The sequence below is a fragment of the Pisolithus orientalis genome, assembly GCF_024613125.1.
Source record: "Pisolithus orientalis strain OTSU chromosome Unknown F5J12scaffold_5, whole genome shotgun sequence".
In the NCBI taxonomy this organism is placed as follows: Eukaryota; Fungi; Basidiomycota; class Agaricomycetes; order Boletales; family Pisolithaceae; genus Pisolithus; species Pisolithus orientalis.
The window spans coordinates 1,285,606-1,307,370 of record NW_026260786.1 but is presented as its reverse complement, the minus strand read 5'-3'; the positions used below and the strand labels follow the sequence as shown (position 1 = coordinate 1,307,370).

The window sequence follows — 21,765 nt, the reverse complement described above, 5'->3', positions numbered from 1 at the left end:
TTGCTATAGTATGTACGAGTCTACGATTTTGGAAGCTGTCTTGCAAGGACTCAGAGAATGAGTAGCCTCATATCCTGCGTTGCATGGTAAGCTAAGCTCGATGTCTGCGTTGTTTCTCCCCGCGAGCTTTTCAGGGTTAAACGGGGCGCGGCGGCACAACATCCACGAAAGTATGTTCTCGATGAGAAGGAATTGGAGAGAGTCAGTGCCCTTGCACACATCGAGCTTGAAGATGCACGGGTAGAGCTGGAACGCGCACACAAGGCTGCGATAAAAATGGGTAAAGGTGCAGAAGGTGAGGAGGCGGATGATAACGACGAAGACGAGGATGAGGACCAGTGGGTCGAGTAAGTCTCCGGCGTGCTTCATTCTCTGAGGTCGACTAAGATGCTGAGCAAGTGAGGAGGAGGACTCGATGGCTGTAGATGAAGAAAAGCCAAAAAAACTAGCAGAACCCTCTGCAAAAACGGACGATTTGTCCCAGTATAACCTTGATGACTATGATGACGACGACGAAGCTACAGGCGGTGGGTAAGTGGACACGGCTATAGATCCTTGCTTATGGGTCCCTAGGCTTCGGACCATTCAGCAACATCAAGGGTTTGACCTTTCACCGCGATAATGCGGATGATCCTTACATCACCGCAAAAGAGGTCTGTGGGTTATTTTAGAGTATATAGCTGCATACTCAAGCTTACTTAGGACCCTGAAGACGAGGAGAGGGAAGAACTAGAGATTCTTCCAACTGACAACCTCATTGTCGCTGCCAAAACCGAAGACGATGTCTCACAACTAGAGATCTACGTTTATGACGACTCTCAAGAGAATCTCTACGTTCATCATGATCTCATGCTCCCCAACTTCCCTTTGTGCCTTGAATGGCTTAACTTCTCACCTGCTTCGTCTTCTGGAATGGAAACGGACGGACCCGCCAAGTTTGGTAATTATATCGCTGTCGGGACGATGGACCCTGAGATCGAGATATGGTCGCTCGATGTCATAGAAAGTATGTACCCGGACATGGTCCTTGGGCGACCCGACAAAACCACCGCCCATGTTCCCGTACCGGTGGGCACGGGAAAGAAGAAGCGGAAGAAGATGAAGCAACGGCCGCGGTCTAGCGTACACCATGTTGACGCTGTATTGGGCCTCTCGTGGAACAAGACGCATAGACATATGTTAGCCTCTGCGTCAGCAGACCAGACGGTAAAACTATGGGATCTCAGCCGCACACCCGTGGCAGACGAAGAGGGAACTGGGGAAAGCGTGCCTGCTGTGCGGAGCTTTGAAGTGCACAAGGACAAAGTACAGGCTGTCCAGTGGAACGAAAGGGAACCTACCGTTTTGTTGTCTGGAAGCTACGACCGGACGGTACGTGTGTTCGATTCGAGAGCACCAGACACTGGGGTCGGTTCCGTGCTTGGTTCGGACGTTGAAGCTATTAGATGGGATCCATGGGAGTCCCATGCGTTCTATGTAAGCTTTCAGTTTGCCGACAGGTCTGAAACCCCTAATACGGGATACAGGTTTCCCTGGAGAACGGTCTCGTGCTTAATTTTGATGCGCGCACATTACCCACAGACCTAGCATCTCCATCCCCTGCGCGGTTCACAGTATCCGCGCATGATGGCGCGGCGTCGGCACTGGACGTCAATCCATTGATTCGTGGTTGTATATGTACAGGAGGTGCCGACAAGGTAGTCAAGGTCTGGAATGTCGACCAAACCGAAGGCAGCAAGCCGTCGGTGAGCATGGTGGCTTCAAGAAACATGGAAGTTGTGGGTATCGACTTTACGGTTTATGATTCAACCTCACGCTAGTGATTTATAGGGAAAAGTCTTTTCGGCAGTTTTCTCTCCAGACGATCCTCTCACTATTGCTGCTGCGGGTTCAAAAGCTAAGCTGCAGATCTGGGACGTTGGCGCCAACGCTGGTGCGAGGAAAGCTTTTGCATCAAAATTGGTGGAAGCCGGGAAGATGGTAAAAGAAAGAGAAAGCAGCGGCCTAATTGGTGTTGTCAGTGATGACGAGGAAGATACCGATGCGGATGGAGACGCAGGCGAAGATGATTCATAAAGTTGAAATTTTACGTAGTAAACATGCAGGGTATTCTACATGAAGTCATCTGGGTTGTTTCCAAAGTCGTCCAAGGGCTCATCATAGACCGCGGTGTCGAATCTGGCACAGATCTAAGTCACAAAACAGCGAACAGGCGGGATGCAACGAACTTATGCGCCGCTTTGACAGAACCCAAGGCAGGCTTTGCTGCCGTCTTAGTTTTCTTCTTCCCACTTGCCTTTTCTCTTTGTTCCTTCTGCTTCTCGTTTGCTAGTGTTGTGAGGCCACTTGCGGCCTTACGAACCTCCGTGTCCTTGAGAGGCTCTGCCAGTTGACGGACGTGGTATTCAACGAATGTAGGGTAGAGGGGTTTGTTCTGCAGCCGTGCGATGATGACTTCGATGATCTTGGAAGACAGACTCTGGAAGTCCTCCTTAGTCCTAGGTTCGAACGACAGCAGTGCATCCAACTCTTTGGATGATGTTCCTGAGATCATACGTCGGTCAAGAACCGAGATAGTGAATCATGAGATCTGTACCTCCTAGGCCGGCTGCGCCGAATAATGCAGCAGTGTTGTCCAGGTCAGCTTTTATCTCCCTCTCTCTGTCGAGACGCGCCTTTTCCCTGGGATCGAGAACGGCATCCTCGTCATATTCGACATCGTCACCTGCAGCTGCGCGTGCTGCTTTGGCGGCCTCCTTTTCTGCTAGCTTGGCTTTAAGGGTTCCCTTTTTTTTAGGAGGAGCCACCGTTGCGGCGGCTTTAGGCTGTTCCTCCTGTTCTGATCCTGAGGAAGCTTCCCAGTCGCTCTACCAGTGAAGTGATCAGAAACATTTTGAAACATCCATGGAAAAAAGACATGTACAGCAGGTTCTGATTCCTCCTCGTCCTCGCCATCCCACTTCTTCACGGGTCTCTTTGCTATCGATGGAGGGACGGCAGGTAGTTCATCTTCGGAAGCTTCTGTTCTCCATCGTAGTGAGCCGATAACGATGAGAGCGCCAGATACGCAGACTACACACCCCAATCTGACATCTTTGCTTTTGCTAGTGTACAAATTATACGGAATGTGGACGGATCAGACGACTACTAGAAATAATGGTTAGTGTATTGAAAGGGTTCATACGCCATTTGCGATCATTGTGTCAACCCACGTGGCTTGAATTGTCACCGAAGTACAAGCCCGGCCATGGCTACCACCAGGCAAGTCCGCTGCGTTCCAAGCACTCAAAAAATATCTGAACATTCTCCCATTTTATAGCTCAAAGCTATTGCAGCTTGCCATTCCATTGGTCAAATCGCATGGATTCACCAGAGAAGCCCTGTCACAGTCTGTACTCTATCTACCAAAACCGCACACAGAACCTCTTCCGGACACGGCAATATCAGCGCTGTTCGGGAAGGGTGATGATGCGAGAAGGACACTGTTTAACGCGTGGTTGGAAGATGCCCGACGCCGTATGAGAGAGGAGGCAGGCTCGTCCGAGCCACGCCCGCCGTGTATACGGCGCGTCTTGCGTTCGCGGCTGATCATGAACGAACCGGTTCTTGACCACCTTCCCGAGGTATGTGGCTCATGGAACTGCTAGCTGCGAAGGAACGAGTCCTCTGATTCTCGTTGGAGGCATTCGCTTTGCTTGCGACGTCTTCCAGCGTGTTGCCAGTTGACCCATCACCGATAATGATGCACGCGGCGTATGTCGCGGACGACGCGTGTTGGATAGCGGATCCCTCTGCTAAAGAGGTGAGTCGATATCCACCATCTTTCTCTTACAACCCAACACATAGTTGAATACAGTTATCGTGGTACACGCGTCGCGCATCGCTGTCTACCGTCTATCTGACTGCCGAACTCCACCAGCTCACGTCCCCAAAGACAGCGGAGTCTTTCCTTGACTACCTCCTCGATAACAGGGACACTGTCGAAGAGGCGATCCAGGAGGTCGCACTTTATGGTGAATATATCCTCAAGAGCTGGAAGGGTATTTTGAGGAGCTCGGGTATACTATAGAGAAATTCGGAGAGCCATGAGGATGGTGAAACAAGTGAATCCCAAGCGCGCAACTTCGTTTACCCTTGGTCTACGTGGCTTCTATTCCAAAAAAGACGCGTATAAGGATACAATTTGAGTTGATATGTAGGGTTGCGATTGAAGTGGGTCAGAACATATATCGAGGTGCGTGGAAGGTAGGTGATAATCATAATCGTGAAAACGCTGGGTAGATCATGCCCAGTTGTCGATAAGAGAATCGCGCATCTCGCCAATAATTGCTGACGAGTTTTGACCTTGGAGCTCTGTGGACGATGGTGAATATCTCGGTACAAAGTTCCCACTCCATGGAGGACGCACTGAAAGCAGCTTCAATGACGCTTATTTCTGTCGCTGTCGTATCCAGACCAGTAAATGCACACCAGTCATTGACAACCAGTCCGGCACCAATGACGTCCGAGCCACGGTTGACCGTACCAGCCTGCTTCTTTTAGGAAACTGGACAAACTCGGTGACAAGTCAAGAACGCACCACTATTGGGACTTGCAACAAACTACTTAGTTCATTCTGGTCCTGAATACTCGTCTTTGGATGCACCAGACCGCCTTGATTGCTAACTGCACAGTAGCTTCCGACGAGAACGTTATCGGCAATCGTCTGCCGGAAGACTTCGACTTTGAGGACATCCGCGATGATTTCCTCGGTTTCCCGGTCAATTTCTGGGTGAACCAAAGCAATGTAGTCGTTGCATGCAACTACATTTCCAAGGGCAGAAAGACGTTCCTCGACTCGCTGAATTGCAACGGGATCGGGAAGGGAATTTCGTAGGTGCTGGAGTTCCTGGTCTGTCGTTGTCGAAGGAACGAGCAGACCATGTCGGTTCCCTGGAGAGTGTCCACGAGTTCATAGGGTTCCCTGTCAGCGTGCGGGAAGCTCACCTGCGGTCATCCGACCCACGATCCGGGTGCCAGCAATGGTCGTGTGGACGATGGGAATGACATCGCCGAGTTCGCTCTCGAATGCAGAGTAGAAGTTTGTACTGGCTTGAATCGCAGTCAAGCAGTAGGTATTGGTAAGTTTGGAGAACACTCCGATGTCACTGCTGTTCTCGAACTGGATGCCTACGAGATAGCGGTTAGATCTTTCTTGTGTGTGCGTTACATACTGATAACGATACGCACGGGTCGCCATGACTGTAAATTCGTTTTCGGGTACAGCACCAGTCACTTTTATCGTGGTTTTTGAGGTTAGAGGGATGTTACAACTGGCCAGATAGCGACCTGGCTTGGAGGTGAGTTATCTTGAAGTTGATCAGCAAGGGTATATGTACTGTCGGTAAATTTTCGTACACCGGCTATTACGTACCCACTGAAGCGAGTTCAGAGTCAGTCGAACTCATTACGACCGGTTCCGCTCATCCTCACTCACTTGGTGTCAACACTCGAGTCAGAACAAAAAAAATAATGCTACGGCTGGCACACCGAGGCTGTTCTTCCAGGGTTCTGTCGAGTTGGCTGCAGCGACCGCAGTGTCAAGTTTGGACTCGGACTCTCGCTACCCATACACAACAGTCGACGCTGGACGCCAGCTGCTCGGATGACTTTGGGCCCTTGACGGATATCGAGAAAATCATGGTAAACAGCGTAAAGGTACAGCCAGTATCATTCTAACTGTGTCATCAGAGTCTAACATATCAGCTGCGCTTCAGGCTACTGGACCACTCTCATTTGCGACGTACATGCAGCTTTGTTTGTCACACCCGATACATGGGTACTATATGAACCCACAACATGCCGTCTTTGGCACCAGAGGAGATTTCACGACCAGTCCCGAGATCAGTCAAGTGTTCGGCGAGGTATTCTAGTCGCTGTTTCACGCGTCCAGCTTCCTGAGGGATAACGAACGCGTAGGTACACTGGCATAGCTAGTGGCGGTATGGATGCTTGAGCGTTGGATGAATTTGGCACCTTCGCAACCGTTCCGCGTTGTTGAGCTGGGTCCCGGACGAGGAACTTTGATGGACGACATGCTACGGGTAACCCCCACTGGCCCTCGCCCTCCTTGTCTAGTCAACTCAATTCTTATTTTATAGGTCTTTCGGCAGTTCCCTGCGGCTCGCGCCAAGCTCACCAACGTGCATCTCGTGGAAACTAGTCCCGCAATGCGTACACTTCAGGAGTCGAATCTCAAGCATACCGTACATAATGGCAGTCCAGGGCTCGTATGGCATGACGCGCTTGATGACGTTCCGCGCTCGCCAAACACGTATACGATGCTCGTCGCACATGAGTTTTTTGACGCCTTACCCGTACATCTCATCGAGGTACGATTGGTTGGTTTCGAATGCCATGGTTTGATAAACTGACGGCAGTGCACAGAAAACTTCTCGTGGTTGGCACGAGGTCCTCATTGCGCTTTCCAAAGACCAGAGTATCAGATATTCCACCCCTAGTGCACAGTCTATTGGCAGCGTCCTACGTAGTGCCTCTCCCGATGGCGTATCAAAACCTCAAGTTATGTCTTCCCGCTGGACACCAGTGATATCGCCCACCCCGACGGCTACATCGACACTTCTTGGTAATGTCTCTCCAAGATTTTCAATACTTCCTGTGGGGTCGCGCATAGAAGTATCTGGTGCAGCCGTCAAGGCCGTACGGTCTATTGCGGAGCTCATTACGCACGACGGAGTCGGTGGATGTGCTCTCGTGATTGACTATGGCGCTGAGCATGCAGTCGGAAATTCACTGAGGGTAGGTCGTCTTGTGCTTAATGGACGTGGAAAAGCTGATGCGGAGGGGTCATGTAATGTAGGCATTCAAAGAACATAAAATTGTAAATATATTCCATCGCCCTGGAGAATGTGACATCACCGCCAATGTTGATTTCGCATTGTTAAAAGAGTCGCTTGGGCACAATGGTCTGTGATCCATCCATCAGCATTAACTGTGGTTGCTGACTGTGCGATAGTCACTCCGCTGGGTACGCTGTGCCAAGGGGAGTTCCTCAAACGTCTTGGTGTGCAACTCCGCGCTTCTTCTCTTATTCGAGCTGCACCTACTACCGAGCGTAAAAAAGCTATTGAAGATGGTATCAACAGGCTAGTGGACCCTCTTGGGATGGGTGGCCAGTATGCAGTGCTTGGGATGACGTCGGAAAAGAAAAGTGGGCTGCCACACCAGGGTGTGTGGCCGTTCGTGGATGACAGCAACGCATAAGTACATGTACTACGAGATAGCTCGGGTACGGTCCTCGTCAGTTTGGGAACAAAACGAAAACTATATGGAGAGGATGACGCAGATGATTTGGTAAATCAGTGTCGGAAAGATTGGTAACGAGGCCTTGAGGGCTAGGACGCGGTACCAGCTCATAATTCACTCCAAATCCGCCCTGCAAGACGGATTCAGTGATCGAAGAGCGTATTCGGAAAATTCCTACGCGCACAGCCTCAAGGTGAAGATATTCTTCAAAAGCAAACCGGCTTCCAGGTTGTCCTCGACATGGCGAATGCAAGACATTGGATTTTGACGACGTGCGCCCCACCTACGGCCTGCGCCGCCGAAGACCAGGTTGAGCCGTAACAGCAGGAGCGAAAATCACTCCTTGTGTCCGTCTAACAGAAAGCCCAATGACCGCCTTCGAACACTACAACTCCCCTGGGGAATCCTAGGGCGAGCTCACCCTGAGGGACGACAATTTAACAGGTACTTCTTCCGGTTCTCCATGGGATTCAAGTTGCTCTCCCTCCTACATATTTAAGAGGTCATACGGTATGAACGCCCCTGTGAGCAACGCTCGAGGTTGAACGCCGTTTGATGCGAGCGGCGACTGGTGTATGCATTGGCTCAACCTTGCAGATCTTTCTTTGAACCGAATCACTGCTGCGCACCGATGGTGAACCCTGCGTGAGGTATGCACTTTAATTATTAACGTGACCGTGATTGTCAAAAGCTCGCACCACGCAACACGAAGCAGAGATGATGCAATTAAATCAGCAAGGTCACTGGCGTGCGACGTCAAGTTCGAGAAACATATCTGAATGACTTTTACATGCCCTCAGCGTTATTCCAGCCGATAGGTTACTCTCTTTCGACCTCACCGAGAGGAGCATTGCGCATCTTGGCGTTCACGTTGATAAGAGAGCAGCCTACCGTAACTAGGCCGTTCTGTGGATCAACGATGTTTTGTGACGTGTCAAGCAAACGAAGACGTGCAGGCTATCAGGTGTCGCAGCAGTTTGCATGCTGCACTGGTGACAACTTCGTACCGGTGCCGACAACGGTGATGGGTACGCTGTTGACGACAACTTGGTTAAGAAGACCAGCGGCAGCGGATATTAAACCGATCTGCTGGAGTAGCGAGGAAGTTTGGATGGCCTGTCACCAGCACGATTGTCAGCGAAGGCGTAAAGCAAGGTAAAGGAGTGAGCCGATCTGCTGGATACTCTGGCAGCTCATGTTTTAGCAAGCAGAGGAAGGCGAGTACTGTAGCATTTGTCGAGTCTGAGGAAATGAGGGGACTTTTGACCTGCTGTGCTGTCGTTGTAAACTGGCCTTCTTATACCGCGTCTAACCCCCGTCGGTTATGTTGACCCCAAACTCTGTCTTCCACTGGATCCCATGCACGCCTCTCCACACTGAGACTCCCCGGATCAAACGAAGGTCGAGAGTTCAGTCTGGATGAGAGGTGCCAAGTTCTCACCATGCAGTTTGGTGACCCCCGATCAGATGCGACGTCCACGTTGGCGGTTATCCCCGGTGCAGATCATTCCGCCAGCATCTTGCTACCTCACCTTTACCGTGACACTTATTCCGGTTCCAAGTGACTGATTCGCAAACCACATTGAATGAAAGTGGCCCAGCTTCTGGAAACCTCCCATAGTTAGTCGCGTCTTTTCCAAACTGCGGACCTTCCCTCGTCATTATCTATGACGATGATGCCGACGTACATTGTGCGGGCGAGTAATTCTCTACTTCCATAAGTACGACTGCATGGGGAATTACGAGTTCACCCGGAATTAGGGAGTCAGGAGGAGTTTTGGAAACTGCTGGCGACCAATCGCTGCGCAAAGTTATGCATCTCAGGTCCCGAAGAGTGGTGGAAGAGGCAGCCAGGTATTCGGCAGTAAGACATCTGTTTCCCCGTTTCTTTCCCCGAGTCAATCTCGGATTGAATACACCTTTCAAGTTCGAGGCAAATGTTGTAGGTGGTGGCAATATCAGGATTGTCTTTCAGCCTACCCGGCAGCCTAGCTGGAAGTGCTGACATCGGCGGGGATAGTACTGTTGTGCAGACGCTGCAAATGCCGCTTGGCCGTCTCTGAGATCCAGACTCAGAAGGGCTTTTTGTGCACAGTTGTAGTTGCAGCCCCTTTTGGCTATTCCATGTAATTCATTGAAGCATCCTCATTCGATCCGGTGCATCGAGGCATATGGTAAAGAAGGTAACTGTGCCGGGAGGTAGAAAGGATATCTCATGTGTTGGGCATGAACAAAAGAACCATGGATCCCGACATTGAAACCATTCCATTCGTATATTTCCGTGTGTGGTGGAGATGTCGCGAGGCGGATATGCATTCCTGACTGTGCTCTTCATCTCGCAGGAAAACGTCGCAAAGTTGACAAAGGAAGTACAGGTCGCTAGTGCGAGAACTGTCAAGAGTAGTCTCGGGAGAGGAAGAAGCATCCCGCAAGTATCACATCACCCACTCAACTGTTGTCGTGGCACCGCCCGTGTCCTGCGCGGAGGGTTGGTGAGTTCAATGTTGATGGTGGATAATTGAATAGGTTAACAACTTCCGCAATTCGGCGCGGGATTCGCTTTTTATTTTTTATTTAAAAAGAACACAAACATGGATGCAACACCTACACACACGCTAGTTGGGGTAAGATGACCGTCTTGACAACTAAGCATAGAGGGGAACCTCCAGCCTGTTCTCCTGTATATTGTGCAAGTAACTTCATACGCACATACCAATGTCACAGGTATCGCAGTCTGATTGTGAATTCATCACTGAGCAAGTCACCTTTCAGCAAGTAGTTTCCGCAATCAGTTCTCCAGATGGCACATCCAATCATCTATTTGTACTCGGCCTTGATAATATCCGCCAACTTTTCTGCAGCGGCAATGACAACTCCGGCCTGTACATAACAGCTGAGTCCTCAGCAAGCATGAATATCGGGAGTAGCACTCACTGTATGACCCGACACCAACTTTGGGAGGATGGACGCATCACAAACGCGCAAACCACTGATCCCTCTAACCCTCATCTGTGGATCAAGCACCGCTCCTGCAACACCATCTTTACCCATCGCACACGTGCCGACAGGGTGGAAAATTGTCTCTGCTCTGCTGCGTATTATTTGTTGTAGCTCGTCGTCGCTCAATCGTCCAAAATGATGATCCAACTTCGGGTCGTCGTTAGCGGGATCCGTGAGGTCTGCCAATGGAGGAATGTGCGCTATCTTGTAGGCGAGACGAACGCCGCGCACTAGCACGTCGACATCGTGTTGGGTAGACAAATAACTAACAGAACCAGGATGATGGTAAGTAAAATAATTGGTAAAGTGGACATGCTGACTTTGGGTCGATGAGAGGATCTTCCCATGGGTCTGCAGATTTCAACCTGACGGTACCAACACTCGTAGGTCTGAAAATAGACGAGTCAGTGTTGGCTTGTTGTCGCATAACGCCTGCAAGAAAAGACATCTACCTCAGCAGAACCGGTACCAGCATGTACCCGTTTAATCCCAGACTTTTGTCAGCGTGAACTAGGACTGGCACGGCAATGAGCTCAAGGTCTGGGGAACTCGGTCCCGATGTACTATCTTGCACATTGTGGTCGTATTTGGGGAAGAGAAGTGGATCATCTGAACGGAAGAATGCGGCCCCTTCCGCGAACTACAAAACTCGCTGATTAGGTCCTGTTAAGAGGCAGAAATCTAGTGTCATACATTCGAAGCCAGCGGTCCTGTTCCCTGCAACTTGTATCTCAGAAGATCACGCGCAAGTTTAAATTTGGCATGTAAATCACTGGGTTGCAAGTAACCGAGTGATATTCCCATTTTTTCGGCGAGCCGCATGTGGAATGTGACATGATCAGAGAGGTTGGAACCGACGCCGGGGTGGTCGACGACAACAGGAATATCGCATTCATCGAGGTGTGTTGCGGGACCAATGCCGGAAAGCATTAAGAGTTGCGGGGTATGCACTGCGCCACAGCTGACGTGGTCATCGTCACATGAGCTATTAAAATGATGGCAAGGTACCGACCACACGACAACCTCTTTTCTGGCCCTTGCTCTGAATCTTCTACCTACCTCCTTTTGTGCGAAAGCCGAAAACTCCACTCCGATGGCCCGGGGGTTCCTGTTTGGAGTTAAGGTATCAAAAAGAATCTTAGTCACACGAGCATTGGTAACGACTTTGAGGTTTGGACGGGCAAGGACAGCAGGAGTGAGGTATGCGACTTCAGTTGACACTCGCACACCATGACGGTCGATGTATGACACTGCGAATGTCAATAGTCACTCGCTACTTCAAGCAACGCGACTCACTTGTCTGGAGGAACGGGCGGTCCGCATCGTCACACGCGACAACGAAGGAAACGGACTGACCTTGTTTACTCCAATGGTGCCGTTGCTCGTGTTGAAATCTGGATTGAAAGGTATCCCCGCGTTGACACACGCGTTGACAAACATTTCAGTCCCTGTCCAATTGTAGGAATGATATCCGATGGTCACCGGTCCCGACGATCCACGTTGGGAGGCATCGACATGAGAGAATCGAGGGTGAGGGGAATAGTTCTCGAATTTGTGAAAGTACCTGGATAATAATGTCAGATAGCGGAGGGCACGCTGAGAGATGGCGTACTGTTTAAAGTTATCCCAGGACCAGGAGTCGTCCTCGACTATTTCGGCGAATTCATCAAAGTCGGAAGATGCTCCATAGTGTGCCCTAAGTTGAAGATTGTAGCTAACAGGAAGACAAGGATAGGAAATTGAGACCCACATCATTGCATTGATGGAAGAGCCTGGGGTAGAAAATAAACACTGCAATTACCGCGAGTGAAATATTAAACCTACAGCCACCCAGCAAACGTGCTGAGTGTGGTGTTAGAGAACTGCTGACTACCCCAACAAAGTACTCACCCCTTGGCCAATACACCCTTCGATTTGCGGCGTGCAGCTGTGGTACGGTGGATAGTTTGTAGTCATGGATGGTGCGAACGAGGCGCTTGTAAGCCGAGGGGATTCTGCTCTCCACCAATGCCTTTCCGCTAAGCTGAGTCGTCAGCGGGGTTTGAGATGACGAAAATAGCTTCCTACCTCGTGCCAGCTTCGACTAGCAGAACGCGGATGCGTGGGTCTTCTGTGAGGCGGGAAGCAAGAACACATCCAGCTGTACCTGCTCTGGGTGAGTATCATGAAAGCGGGGTGAGGTGAAGTGTAGGTGTCATACCTCCACCAACGACAATGTAGTCGTACTCGTCAAATTCACGACCTTGGCCGTCGAGCGCCCTCGCTACCTGGGAATAATCAGTGATCAGCTCTCGTCTTTTGCGTCGTCTCAAGACGACTGATAGAGCAACGAAGCATGCTAGGATGCCAGCCAAGTTGCGATTCACGCGGAGCCATGCGGGGATCTCAACAAGGTCCATAGTCGTCGTCAGGGAGTGAGTTGATTCCGTGTGATCAGAGTAGCTGGCGCATGATCCGGCATGGCTGTGCTAACGTGGGGGTCGGCTATCTCCAGGCTCTATTCTCCATTTCCTTCCCCAGATCGAACACTCCTTTCAAGTTCGAGGCATATATTGTGGGCAGGGACGATATTAGATTTATCTTGTAGGGCAGCCGTGGCTTAAGCGCAAATACCGCTCGGCCGTCTCCGAGATTCAATCTTAGACGGCCCTTTGTATTTCACAACTAATACTAGCACGTTGCCCCAACCTGGTCAACCACTCCCATGCGAACGGTAAGCGGATGATTTTCATTCCCATTCTTCGATCCAGTACATTAGATATGGAAAGGCATATAAGAAAGTAGGTGACCCCATTGGTAGGTAGAAACGGTATCTCATATGTACGCTGTCTGGAGAACCGATTGCGGCAGATAATGGTATGGTCGGTGAACTCTGAATTGGACTTACCTGTGGAACCGGCATACGGACATGAAGTCACTTGCACAATATACAGGAGGGCAGGCTGAATGTTCTGCTCTACACTTGGGTGTCAAGGTCGTGCCCCAACTAGTGTATGTCTAGGAGTCACATTCATGTTTGAGTTCTTTTTTATATATAAATAACTCAAAAATCGAATTCCGGGCCCAATTGCACAAGTTGTCAACCTGTTCAAACATCTAGTGTCATTGAACTTACCAATCCTCCGCGCCAGACTTGGCTTGTCAACTTTTCGACCACGTTATATTTACCTTCTGGTGTGGGGATGAAGAGCACAGTCGGGAATGTATGTCCACCTCGCAACTTTTTCTCCACCAGATACGGGAATATACGTATGGAGTGGTCTCAATAGGGATCCGTGCTGTCTTGGATGCGCAACGGCTTTGGGTGTAAGGAGGCCTTTCAGGTCTACGTAGCATCATGGAAATCAATCATATACGTGATCCCGACCCAAGAAACATTGTATAAACAACCATCTATTTGTACTCGGCCTTGATAATATCCGCCAACTTTTCTGCAATGGCAATGACAACTCCGGCCTGTATATAACAGCTGAGGACTCAGCAAGTTTGAATATTAGGGGCGGCACTCACTGTATGACCCGACACCAGCTTTGGGAGGATGGACGCGTCACAAACGCGCAAACCACTGATCCCTCTAACCCTCATTTGCGGATCAAGCACGGCACCTGCGACACCGTCTTTACCCATCGCACACGTGCCGACAGGGTGACAAATTGTATCTGCTCTGCTGCGTATTATTTGTTGCAGCTCGCTGTCGCTCAGTCGCCCAAAATGATGGTCCAACTCCGGGTCGTCGTTAGCGGAATCCGTGAGGTCAGACAACGGAGGAGTGTGTGCTATCTTGTAGGCAAGGCGAACGCCACGCATTAGCACGTCGATATCGTGTTGGGTGGACAAATAACTAACAGAACCAGGATGATGGTAAGTAAAACAATTGATAAAGTGGACATGCTAACTTTGGGTCGATGAGAGCATCTTCCCATGGGTCCGCAGATTTCAACCTGACGGTACCAACACTCGTAGGTCTGAAAATAGACGAATCAGCGTTCGCGATGGTCGCAGAGTGCCCGCAGGAAAATATCTACCTCAGCAAAACCGGTAAGAACATGTACCCGTTTAAACCCAGACTTCCGTCAGCGCGAATTAGGACTGGCGCGACCATGACCTCAAGATCTGGGGAACCCGGTCCCGATGTACTATCTTGCACGTTGTGGTCGTACTCAGGGAAGAGAGCTGGATCGTCTGAACGGAAGAATGCGGCCCCTTCCCCAAACTGCAAAAATCGCTTATTAGCTCCTGTTGAAAAGCAGAAATCCAGTGTCATACATTCGAAGACAGGGGTCCCGTTCCCCTCAACTTGTATCTCAGAAGATCGCGCGCAAGTTTAAATTTGGCATGCAAATCACTGGGTTGCAAGTAACCAAGTGATATTCCCATTCTTTCAGCGAGTCGCATGTGGAATGTGACATGATCAGAGAGGTTGGAACCGACGCCGGGGTGGTCAGCGACAACAGGAATATCGCATTCATCGAGGTGTGTTGCGGGACCAATGCCGGAAAGCATTAAGAGTTGCGGGGTATGCACTGCGCCACAGCTGACGCGGTCATTGTCATATGAACTTCTAAAGTGATAGCAAGGTACCGACCACACGACAACCTCTTTTCTGGACCTCACTCTGAATCTTCTACCTACATCTTTTTGTGCGAAAGCCGAAAACTCGATTCCGATAGCCCGGGGGTTCTTGTTTGGAGGTGAGGTGTCAAAGAGAATCTTAGTCACACGAGCATTGGTAACGACTTTGAGGTTTGGACGGGCAAGGACGGTAGAAGTGAGGTATGCGGCTTCAGTTGACACTCGCACACCATGGTGGTCGATGTATGACACTGTGGATGTCAATAGTCGCTCAGTGCATCAAGCAATGCGACTCACTTATCTGGAGGAACAAGTTCGGGTGGTCTGAATCGCCACACGCGACAACGAACAGAAGGAACTGACCTTGTTTACTCCAATGGTTCCATCGCTCGTGTTGAAATCTGGATTGAAAGATATCCCCGCGTTGACACACGCGTCGAGAAACATTTCGGTCCCTTTCCAAGTGTAGGCATGATATCCGATGGTCACCGGTCCCGACGATCCACGTTGGGAGACATCGACGTGCGGGAATCGAGGGTGAGGGGAATAGTTCTCGAATTTGTGAAAGTACCTAGATAATAATGTCAGATAGTGCAAGGCGTCCTGAGAGATGACGTACTGTTTGAAGTTTTCCCAGGACCAGGAGTTGTCCCCGACTATTTCGGCGAATTCATCAAAGTCGGAAAATGCTCCATAGTGTGCTCTAAGCTGAAGATTGTAGTTAGTAGATAAGGTCAGACAGTTGGGACCCACATCATTGCATTGATGGAAGAGCCTGGGGCAGGAAATAAACGCTGAAATTGCTGCGAGTGAAACATTAGACTTACAGCCGCCCAGCAAACGTGCTGAGTATTGTGTCAGAGAATGCTGACTACCCCAACAAAACACTCACCCCTTGGCCAATACACCCTTCGATTTGCGGCGTGGCGCTGTGGTACGGTGAATAGTTTGTAGTCATGGGTGGTGTGAGCGAAGCTCGGGAAAGCCGAGGGGGTTCTGCTCTCCACCAGCGCCCTTCCACTACGCTGCATCGTTGGTGGAGTTCTGAGATGACGGAAATGGCCTCCTACCTCGTGCCAGCTTCGACTAGCAAAACGCGGATACGTGGGTCTTCTGTGAGGCGGGAAGCAAGAACACATCCGGCTGTACCTGCTCTGGGTGAGTATCATGAAAGCGGGGTGAGGTGAAATGTAGGTGTCATACCTCCACCAACGACGATGTAGTCGTACTCGTCAAATTCACGACCTTGGGCATCAAGCCCCCTCGCTACCTGGGAATAATCAGTGATCAGCTCTCGTCTTTTGCGTCGTCTCAAGACAACTGATAGAGCAACGAAGCATGCTAGGATGCCAGCCAATGCACAGAGCCAGGCAGGGGTCCTGACGAGGTCCATCCTAAGTTGTTTGCATGTGATCGGAGTAGCTTCGTGGTCCGGTGTGGCTGTGCCATTAACGCGGGGTCGGGTGTCTCCCCGCTTGCGACTACGACCAGCCAGCACCACCACCAGCACCACCACTTCAAGACTACCCAGAGACCATCGAGAAGACACAGATTACCATTGCAGAACTCAATTAAGTTATATACTCTGAACATCAGCCAAAGGACCTCCATGTCCCCAGACCACGCCGCTCCGACAAAGGCATCTCTCCTCAAATGGTGGTCTCAATTCACGAACGCACAGAAGACAAAAAAAACACCCGAATATAACAAAGGTTCACTTTCTCATGTTCTTTTTCCCCGCCATCGGGACTCACCCTGGTTTGTCGCCGCAGCCCCAGCTCACGACGAACACCCGGTCTTCGGACGGCCACTCAAGGAGAGCTTGAAACGGGCGAGCGTACAAATCTCGACAGCCAATGCAGACGGTGACCTCTACGTATGGGGTTACATTCCCGTCGTCGTAGCCAAGTGGTACGTTTGCTGGTTGCTGTGTTTGATGTCATTGTTCCTCACTGCTCTCTCCCATCAGTGGTCTCCATCTCAAAGACAACGGTACACCACTTCTCATTTTTCCGCCGTCCCCTCGTTGATTATGACTACAGCCACAGAAGTGGAGGGTACCTTCCGTGTCAATGGGTCAGCTAAGCGCATGAGAGATCTTCAAGCTGCCTTTGAGAAGCCACCCCGAGTGCGTGCTGTCGACTTCCCTTGCCAATTCGACCTGACGAGTAAATAGTTCGGGAAGGACTTGGACTGGAAGACAGAACATTACACTACCCACGACGTGGCCAGCGTTTTTCGACGGTACCTGACTCAGATGCCCGTAGGTACTCTCGCTGCGTGGAGTAACCAAACCATGCTGACCTACTGAAACAGGAGCCTGTAATACCACACCATATGTATCATGATGTGAGTATTCCGTTCGTTTGATGTCCCTCCTGCTCACCTCGCTTGATCCGGATCAGTTTCGGGATGCTTTGGGTCCGTCCTGTCATTGCCACGTGCATACATGTAACAGCCAACTGACGATCCATCTGCAGCGAAGAAACCGTACAATAAAGATGAAGTTATAGCCACATACAAACGCCTAATTCAACGGATGCCAAGAGCAAATCAATACCTCCTCCTTTACGTCCTGGACCTTCTGTCCGTCTTCGCCAGAAAGTCGGACAAGAATTTGATGACTGCTGCCAGTACGTCCCCCTGGCACTGCACCTGAAGTGGTGTGTACTGACCGTCGCACGCAACTCCCTTTTTAGATCTGGCGGTGATATTCCGTCCAGGGCTTATATCCCACCCTGACCATGAGCTCTCTCCGAGCGAGCATCAGCTTAGCCAAGAAGTCCTTGAGTTCTTGATTGCACACCAGGATTGGTTCTTACTTGACATACCCCCTCCGCCAAGAACACAGCCATACACATCGTGGCACCCCCCAAGACAGAGTCGTTTCTCCACGGCACCACAGAACGATGAAGACCCTGATCTAGTGGTCGTCCCCAGTTCAGATGATGAACCACCCAATGCCAACGGGTGGAGGCTCGCCGACCGGCGGCGGCGGATCACTAGACGCCGTACGACGCACGAACATGTCGGTGGGTTACCCTCCTCGGCGCCGTCGCGCAGAAATCTTGGACCACGCTGAACGTGTTTTTCCTACCCTTCCCCGCCTTACACGCGCGCTTCGCTCTACACGTCGTATCTTTTATCTGCGGTTTTTGGTTTCTGTCTGGGTTGTATTGTTGTTGGTATTTGTGACCCTGGCGGTTAGATTCGCAAGACTGGGTAGTTCCCCCAACGCCACAGGAACTGTCGCCTGTTGCAGAGCGTCCTTCATCTACTACCTCCAGCATTCTTGGGGTGGTGCGGAGTCGGACATTGCCATCGCGGAGGGATCGTGTGGGTGCTGATGAGGAGTTCAATAGTTTGGATGATGACGGGCGGAGAGCGAGGGTGTTGCGGAAGCAGAAGCGTTTGTCCGCGCAGCCGAAGAAAGAAGGGACCGAGTGACGGCACGGACGTGTGAGTTACAAGGTGTTGAAGTTGAAGGGAGAGGCAGGGGTGCAGGTGAACAGTTCGACTCGGTCTGAGGATTGACTGTGTGGCGAGAATACCTGACGTGATAGCGAAGTCGATGATACCACCTCAGCTGTCTTGAGGACGTGCAAGCTCGCTCCCCGCCGTGACCATCCGATCCCACGTCTATTGCCCAAGGCTTGCCGTCCTCCTCCCGCTGTTGCAGTGCGGTGTTTTTTCTCTCTTGTTTCCCTCACTCGGTGGCCAGATGGTTGGTTGACGATACGGAAATCTGGTATTGGGTATGGGTATTCTGTATGGATAGCTATGTACTACTTCCATGGGTCGTATGTATTGGGGTGTAATTGGGAGTAAATTCTGGGGTCCGACATCTGTTCTATTTGAATCCCATGACGTCTAACACAACCGAGCAACCATATCAACCAACCCGCAGCAGAGATAATTTTAGGCTGTGAAATTTTAGAGCGGGGCCACCCTGTCAGAGCTGAGACTGAGGGCGACAGGGCTGAACCTGGCTGACAGCCTCACGTGTTGTACTACGGCGCTGCTGAAACTGTTCACGTTGACGGCGTCCCCCAAGTCTGAGGCACCCCCCCACGACTAGCAAGATGAGACACGGCGACGAAGACTATCTCATGCGCCAGGTTGGCCCGTACCACGACAACGCAGGTGTGAGCTCCCCCGATCCAGACTTGAACCGCTACTACGACGACCCTGTAAGTACCGCTGCATTCCTTTGCTGGCAGGCAGTTTGTTTCAAGTTTGTTTGGAACTCAAACCAATTAGCGACTCTTCTCCTTCTCCTTCGTTTCCTACTGCTGACAACTCTCTTTTCTGTCAAACCAGACTAACACCAGCCAGACTGGCAATCACGCTCCTTCTCCTTTCCATCAGTCAAACACCAACTTAAACAACATGCCCTCCGACCCGGCTGACTACCAGAACCTAGAAGGATCTGCATCTGCACCTCGCAGCAACGCCTGGCTCGAAAGAAGCCAAACCTCATCTGGCAAACGATCAAAATGGATCGTAGGTCGCCATTTTTCGATCAGCACCATCCCTTCTCACCGGTCGTCCCTAGGTCATTGGCTCCTTTTTGACGCTGGCTGTCCTCGTCGCCGTGGGTATCACTCTCGGTGTCGTCCTCGGGAAGAAGAACAGCAGCAACAGTAGTACCTCAGGTTCTAGTAGCTCTGGCGCTCCGCCCGGCACGAACCCCAACGACCCGAGCAATTTCCAAAAAAACCCTGCCCTCGTTCAGTCCTTTTACGGTATTGCATACACGCCTCTTGGGTCCCAGCTCCCGGATTGTGGTAATTCACTTGGTGAGTCGCTTTCTCTCCCTTCCCACTGCTGCCATACTCTCTTGTCTAACTGATTCTCTTGGCAGCGGAGGTCATCGAGGATGTCCAACTCATGTCTCAGCTTACCACGGTCGGTGGTGGTCTCAACCTCCGACAATGTTACCCAGCTTATTTTCAATTTCCAGAGGATCCGTATCTATGGCGCTGACTGCAACCAATCATCCCTTGTGGTATGTGTCCTCGTCTCCGAGAATTATACCTGTTTGCTCATGTTTCTTGTCCATTCGCTTCCAGCTGGCTGCCATTCAGGAAACCAAAGTCAACTTGTCCGTTTATCTTGGAAACTACCCAGACCCTACCGACAACGGGACCGCCTATGAACGTCAGAAGGGGGAGATCCAGACCGCTCTTCAAACGTATGGAGCCGATCACGTTCTAGGTGTTACTGTCGGAAACGAGTTCATCCTCGAGTAAGTGCACTGAATGGGTTACCCGGTACTGGCTCTAAACGCACTTTTGGTAGCTACATCACGCAAGCGGGTCAGACTGATCCCAATGGCTCCGCAGGTCAAGCGGGTACGTCTTATCCGCCACGAGTATATGGCTTTACAAAGCGTACATGCAGCTGCCGCAATACTCATTCCTTTTATCAATGATACCCGCGCTATGTTATCGGAGATGGGTCTCAACCTCCCTGTTGGCACGGCTGACGCAGGAAGTTACTTCAACAACGACGTTTTAGAAGTGGTAGATTACGGAGTATGTTCGGCACGTCTGTTGTGTTTTTGTTTGATTCTCATGGTTGCATCTGTAGATGGCCAATGTCCACCCGTGGTTCGCGAACGTATCTATCGACGACGCTGCAGCGTGGACCGCAGAATTCTTCGAGAGCACTGATGTTTCGCTTGCTCAGTCGCTTACCAACAAGCCAAACATGTTCATTGCAGAGACTGGCTGGCCAACCGTGTGTTCCCCGAGCTCTTAAAGAAGAATCAAAGTCAACTTACATACTGCACAGAACACGTCTACATTCAATTATAACCCCAACGATGGTCCGTCGTTAGCATCCGTTGCCAATTTACAGGTATGTCCAATTGTGCTTCCAGAGTGGCAATCGATGTTGATTACTTTATGTAGTATTTCATCGATACGTTCGTCTGCCAAGGCAAGTCCTGAAGTTCCTTGAGATTCTGTTCTGGGGATTCTAATTGTATACTTGACCTGCAGCGAACCAGAACGGCACTGGATACTTCTTCTTCGAGGTAGGTCACGGTACAAGATAAAACTTTCTATTACTCACTCTATTTTGCGTAGTACTGCGACGAACCTTGGAAGGTAAGCGTATGCACAGATTTTGGACACAGATTGGATAATTGACGTCTTATGCGCATTGCAGGCCGTACAATATGGCGGTGTGGAGGTAAGTCAGCACGGCAGATTCAGTCTTCAGTTTGTCCTAATGGTCATCGTCAGGGTTACTGGGGCTTGTTTGACTCGAAGTACGCATAGCATTGCACGCTGTGTCATGGACAAACGCTAACATCTCGTCTAGCAAAATCTTCAAGAACCTTACCATCCCTACCTGCTCCTCTTAAGCGGATTGCTTCGTTCGTTCGTTGGGACACTCACTCTTTGGAATGCGGACTCTAGTCTTCTCACAACCACCCTACCTTGTTGCATTCGATTATCTAGCATTCGCTCCTATCAGTACTGCTCCTTATCTCTTGTTGACGTAGAGGGTTATCCCCCTGACTTGTCTTCTCTCGGAGCTTTCAGTATCACATTTTGGATGGACTATATACATACATGGCTAGCTTGGAAACCCTTTATAGCTATGTATCTTGCTTTGATCGTGATGAGGTTCAGGTCGCACATTGGACCTGCCACCTGTCACCTCAGGGGGCCTGACCGTTTGACGTCGACGGGAAAAAAGTGAGTGCATCAGCCGGGAGTCGAACCCGGAGCTAGGCCATGGGAAGACCCAATGTTACCGCTACACCACTAATGCTCGATATTTTCGCAACGAACATAAAGATATCTATCTTCCAGGGTCACCATCGTTTATTTGCTAGGATTCCTTGCTTTCCACCTCAGTTCAACAGTGCTGGCC

At 50.6% G+C, this 21,765-nt stretch overlaps 10 protein-coding genes and 1 non-coding gene across 11 annotated transcripts; 5 read left to right on the top strand and 6 right to left on the bottom strand.

The window, feature by feature from the left end:
* The first annotated feature begins 8 nt into the window (after positions 1–8).
* F5J12DRAFT_811287 (transductin family protein/WD-40 repeat family protein) lies at positions 9–2,108 on the top strand. The gene is made up of 7 exons (XM_051744834.1): positions 9–86; positions 135–347; positions 400–527; positions 574–653; positions 703–1,476; positions 1,527–1,778; positions 1,831–2,108. Exons 1-7 carry the CDS (start codon positions 58–60, stop codon positions 2,074–2,076), a joined length of 1,722 nt encoding a protein of 573 aa, XP_051603233.1. The 5' UTR covers positions 9–57; the 3' UTR covers positions 2,077–2,108.
* Positions 2,109–3,209, bottom strand: F5J12DRAFT_811283 (translation initiation factor eIF3 subunit; the record flags this gene model as incomplete). The annotated part of the gene is made up of 5 exons (XM_051744833.1): positions 3,081–3,209; positions 2,924–3,021; positions 2,597–2,867; positions 2,229–2,544; positions 2,109–2,178 (listed from the first exon to the last, which is right to left on the bottom strand). The coding sequence occupies exons 1-5, from the start codon at positions 3,091–3,093 to the stop codon at positions 2,112–2,114; spliced, it is 765 nt and encodes a 254-aa protein (XP_051603232.1). The 5' UTR covers positions 3,094–3,209.
* Positions 3,210–3,221: 12 nt separating this feature from the next.
* F5J12DRAFT_454588 (uncharacterized protein) lies at positions 3,222–4,354 on the top strand. Its single transcript, XM_051739511.1, has 4 exons — positions 3,222–3,261; positions 3,320–3,623; positions 3,683–3,802; positions 3,857–4,354. Exons 1-4 carry the CDS (start codon positions 3,248–3,250, stop codon positions 4,067–4,069), a joined length of 651 nt encoding a protein of 216 aa, XP_051603231.1. The 5' UTR covers positions 3,222–3,247; the 3' UTR covers positions 4,070–4,354.
* Positions 4,032–5,394, bottom strand: F5J12DRAFT_454575 (eukaryotic translation initiation factor 6). The gene is made up of 6 exons (XM_051739510.1): positions 5,230–5,394; positions 4,987–5,169; positions 4,580–4,932; positions 4,409–4,529; positions 4,133–4,353; positions 4,032–4,063 (listed from the first exon to the last, which is right to left on the bottom strand). The coding sequence occupies exons 1-5, from the start codon at positions 5,237–5,239 to the stop codon at positions 4,283–4,285; spliced, it is 738 nt and encodes a 245-aa protein (XP_051603230.1). The 5' UTR covers positions 5,240–5,394; the 3' UTR covers positions 4,032–4,063; positions 4,133–4,282.
* A 117-nt stretch (positions 5,395–5,511) lies between these two features.
* F5J12DRAFT_715425 (DUF185-domain-containing protein) lies at positions 5,512–7,263 on the top strand (the record flags this gene model as incomplete). The annotated part of the gene is made up of 7 exons (XM_051740953.1): positions 5,512–5,697; positions 5,757–5,903; positions 5,973–6,116; positions 6,153–6,371; positions 6,427–6,798; positions 6,860–6,965; positions 7,016–7,263. The coding sequence occupies 7 exons, from the start codon at positions 5,512–5,514 to the stop codon at positions 7,261–7,263; spliced, it is 1,422 nt and encodes a 473-aa protein (XP_051603229.1).
* Positions 7,264–9,373: 2,110 nt separating this feature from the next.
* Positions 9,374–9,916, bottom strand: F5J12DRAFT_454549 (uncharacterized protein). Its single transcript, XM_051739509.1, has 2 exons — positions 9,914–9,916; positions 9,374–9,864 (listed from the first exon to the last, which is right to left on the bottom strand). Exon 2 carries the CDS (start codon positions 9,728–9,730, stop codon positions 9,437–9,439), a length of 294 nt encoding a protein of 97 aa, XP_051603228.1. The 5' UTR covers positions 9,731–9,864; positions 9,914–9,916; the 3' UTR covers positions 9,374–9,436.
* Positions 9,861–13,153, bottom strand: F5J12DRAFT_811242 (uncharacterized protein). Its single transcript, XM_051744832.1, has 13 exons — positions 12,506–13,153; positions 12,373–12,451; positions 12,196–12,323; positions 12,130–12,147; positions 12,056–12,077; positions 11,918–12,001; positions 11,658–11,869; positions 11,318–11,555; positions 10,999–11,266; positions 10,758–10,945; positions 10,626–10,694; positions 10,240–10,570; positions 9,861–10,185 (listed from the first exon to the last, which is right to left on the bottom strand). The coding sequence occupies exons 1-13, from the start codon at positions 12,702–12,704 to the stop codon at positions 10,123–10,125; spliced, it is 1,899 nt and encodes a 632-aa protein (XP_051603227.1). The 5' UTR covers positions 12,705–13,153; the 3' UTR covers positions 9,861–10,122.
* Positions 13,154–13,698: 545 nt separating this feature from the next.
* Positions 13,699–16,306, bottom strand: F5J12DRAFT_925738 (uncharacterized protein; the record flags this gene model as incomplete). Its single annotated transcript, XM_051749370.1, has 14 exons — positions 16,081–16,306; positions 15,948–16,026; positions 15,770–15,897; positions 15,705–15,722; positions 15,631–15,652; positions 15,497–15,580; positions 15,241–15,448; positions 15,175–15,178; positions 14,891–15,128; positions 14,572–14,839; positions 14,331–14,518; positions 14,202–14,270; positions 13,816–14,146; positions 13,699–13,761 (listed from the first exon to the last, which is right to left on the bottom strand). Exons 1-14 carry the CDS (start codon positions 16,268–16,270, stop codon positions 13,699–13,701), a joined length of 1,890 nt encoding a protein of 629 aa, XP_051603226.1. The 5' UTR covers positions 16,271–16,306.
* Positions 16,307–16,339: 33 nt separating this feature from the next.
* Positions 16,340–18,719, top strand: F5J12DRAFT_811232 (Rho GTPase activation protein). Its single transcript, XM_051744831.1, has 10 exons — positions 16,340–16,589; positions 16,650–16,788; positions 16,847–16,869; positions 16,920–17,005; positions 17,054–17,140; positions 17,194–17,226; positions 17,283–17,298; positions 17,358–17,510; positions 17,577–17,909; positions 18,086–18,719. The coding sequence occupies exons 1-10, from the start codon at positions 16,487–16,489 to the stop codon at positions 18,322–18,324; spliced, it is 1,212 nt and encodes a 403-aa protein (XP_051603225.1). The 5' UTR covers positions 16,340–16,486; the 3' UTR covers positions 18,325–18,719.
* A 25-nt stretch (positions 18,720–18,744) lies between these two features.
* F5J12DRAFT_454172 (glycoside hydrolase family 17 protein) lies at positions 18,745–21,728 on the top strand. The gene is made up of 16 exons (XM_051739508.1): positions 18,745–19,067; positions 19,198–19,380; positions 19,433–19,676; positions 19,742–19,785; positions 19,841–19,885; positions 19,950–20,125; positions 20,179–20,231; positions 20,281–20,414; positions 20,470–20,619; positions 20,674–20,739; positions 20,793–20,820; positions 20,883–20,917; positions 20,970–20,990; positions 21,052–21,075; positions 21,129–21,154; positions 21,208–21,728. The coding sequence occupies exons 1-16, from the start codon at positions 18,960–18,962 to the stop codon at positions 21,248–21,250; spliced, it is 1,380 nt and encodes a 459-aa protein (XP_051603224.1). The 5' UTR covers positions 18,745–18,959; the 3' UTR covers positions 21,251–21,728.
* F5J12DRAFT_t64 lies at positions 21,593–21,663 on the bottom strand. The gene has a single exon. It is a non-coding gene; the product is annotated as a tRNA-Gly (tRNA).
* Positions 21,729–21,765: the final 37 nt, after the last annotated feature.

Bases quoted from the DNA above. Each gene is read 5' to 3' on its own strand.
- F5J12DRAFT_454588 (XM_051739511.1), top strand. The intron at 3,624-3,682 runs GTATGTGGCTCA...TTCTCGTTGGAG, and splicing joins TTCTTGACCACCTTCCCGAG to GCATTCGCTTTGCTTGCGAC. The intron at 3,803-3,856 runs GTGAGTCGATAT...AGTTGAATACAG, and splicing joins CGGATCCCTCTGCTAAAGAG to TTATCGTGGTACACGCGTCG.
- F5J12DRAFT_811287 (XM_051744834.1), top strand. From the start codon at position 58: ATGAGTAGCCTCATATCCTGCGTTGCATG. The intron at 87-134 runs GTAAGCTAAGCT...CGAGCTTTTCAG, and splicing joins CTCATATCCTGCGTTGCATG to GGTTAAACGGGGCGCGGCGG. The intron at 654-702 runs GTCTGTGGGTTA...AAGCTTACTTAG, and splicing joins CTTACATCACCGCAAAAGAG to GACCCTGAAGACGAGGAGAG.
- F5J12DRAFT_454172 (XM_051739508.1), top strand. From the start codon at position 18,960: ATGAGACACGGCGACGAAGACTATCTCATGCGCCAGGTTGGCCCGTAC. The intron at 19,886-19,949 runs GTATGTGTCCTC...ATTCGCTTCCAG, and splicing joins GCAACCAATCATCCCTTGTG to CTGGCTGCCATTCAGGAAAC. The intron at 20,821-20,882 runs GCAAGTCCTGAA...CTTGACCTGCAG, and splicing joins CGATACGTTCGTCTGCCAAG to CGAACCAGAACGGCACTGGA.
- F5J12DRAFT_811242 (XM_051744832.1), bottom strand. From the start codon at position 12,704: ATGGACCTTGTTGAGATCCCCGCATGGCTCCGCGTGAATCGCAACTTG. The intron at 12,452-12,505 runs GTATGACACCTA...CACCCAGAGCAG, and splicing joins CTACATTGTCGTTGGTGGAG to GTACAGCTGGATGTGTTCTT. The intron at 11,267-11,317 runs GTCGGTACCTTG...TGACCACGTCAG, and splicing joins AGAAAAGAGGTTGTCGTGTG to CTGTGGCGCAGTGCATACCC.
- F5J12DRAFT_454549 (XM_051739509.1), bottom strand. From the start codon at position 9,730: ATGCTTCTTCCTCTCCCGAGACTACTCTTGACAGTTCTCGCACTAGCG.
- F5J12DRAFT_454575 (XM_051739510.1), bottom strand. The intron at 4,933-4,986 runs GTGAGCTTCCCG...GACACTCTCCAG, and splicing joins CGTGGGTCGGATGACCGCAG to GGAACCGACATGGTCTGCTC. The intron at 4,354-4,408 runs GTGCGTCCTCCA...CATCGTCCACAG, and splicing joins CGTCATTGAAGCTGCTTTCA to AGCTCCAAGGTCAAAACTCG.
- F5J12DRAFT_811232 (XM_051744831.1), top strand. From the start codon at position 16,487: ATGTCCCCAGACCACGCCGCTCCGACAAAGGCATCTCTCCTCAAATGG. The intron at 16,590-16,649 runs GTTCACTTTCTC...TTGTCGCCGCAG, and splicing joins AACACCCGAATATAACAAAG to CCCCAGCTCACGACGAACAC. The intron at 17,006-17,053 runs GTGCGTGCTGTC...ACGAGTAAATAG, and splicing joins CCTTTGAGAAGCCACCCCGA to TTCGGGAAGGACTTGGACTG.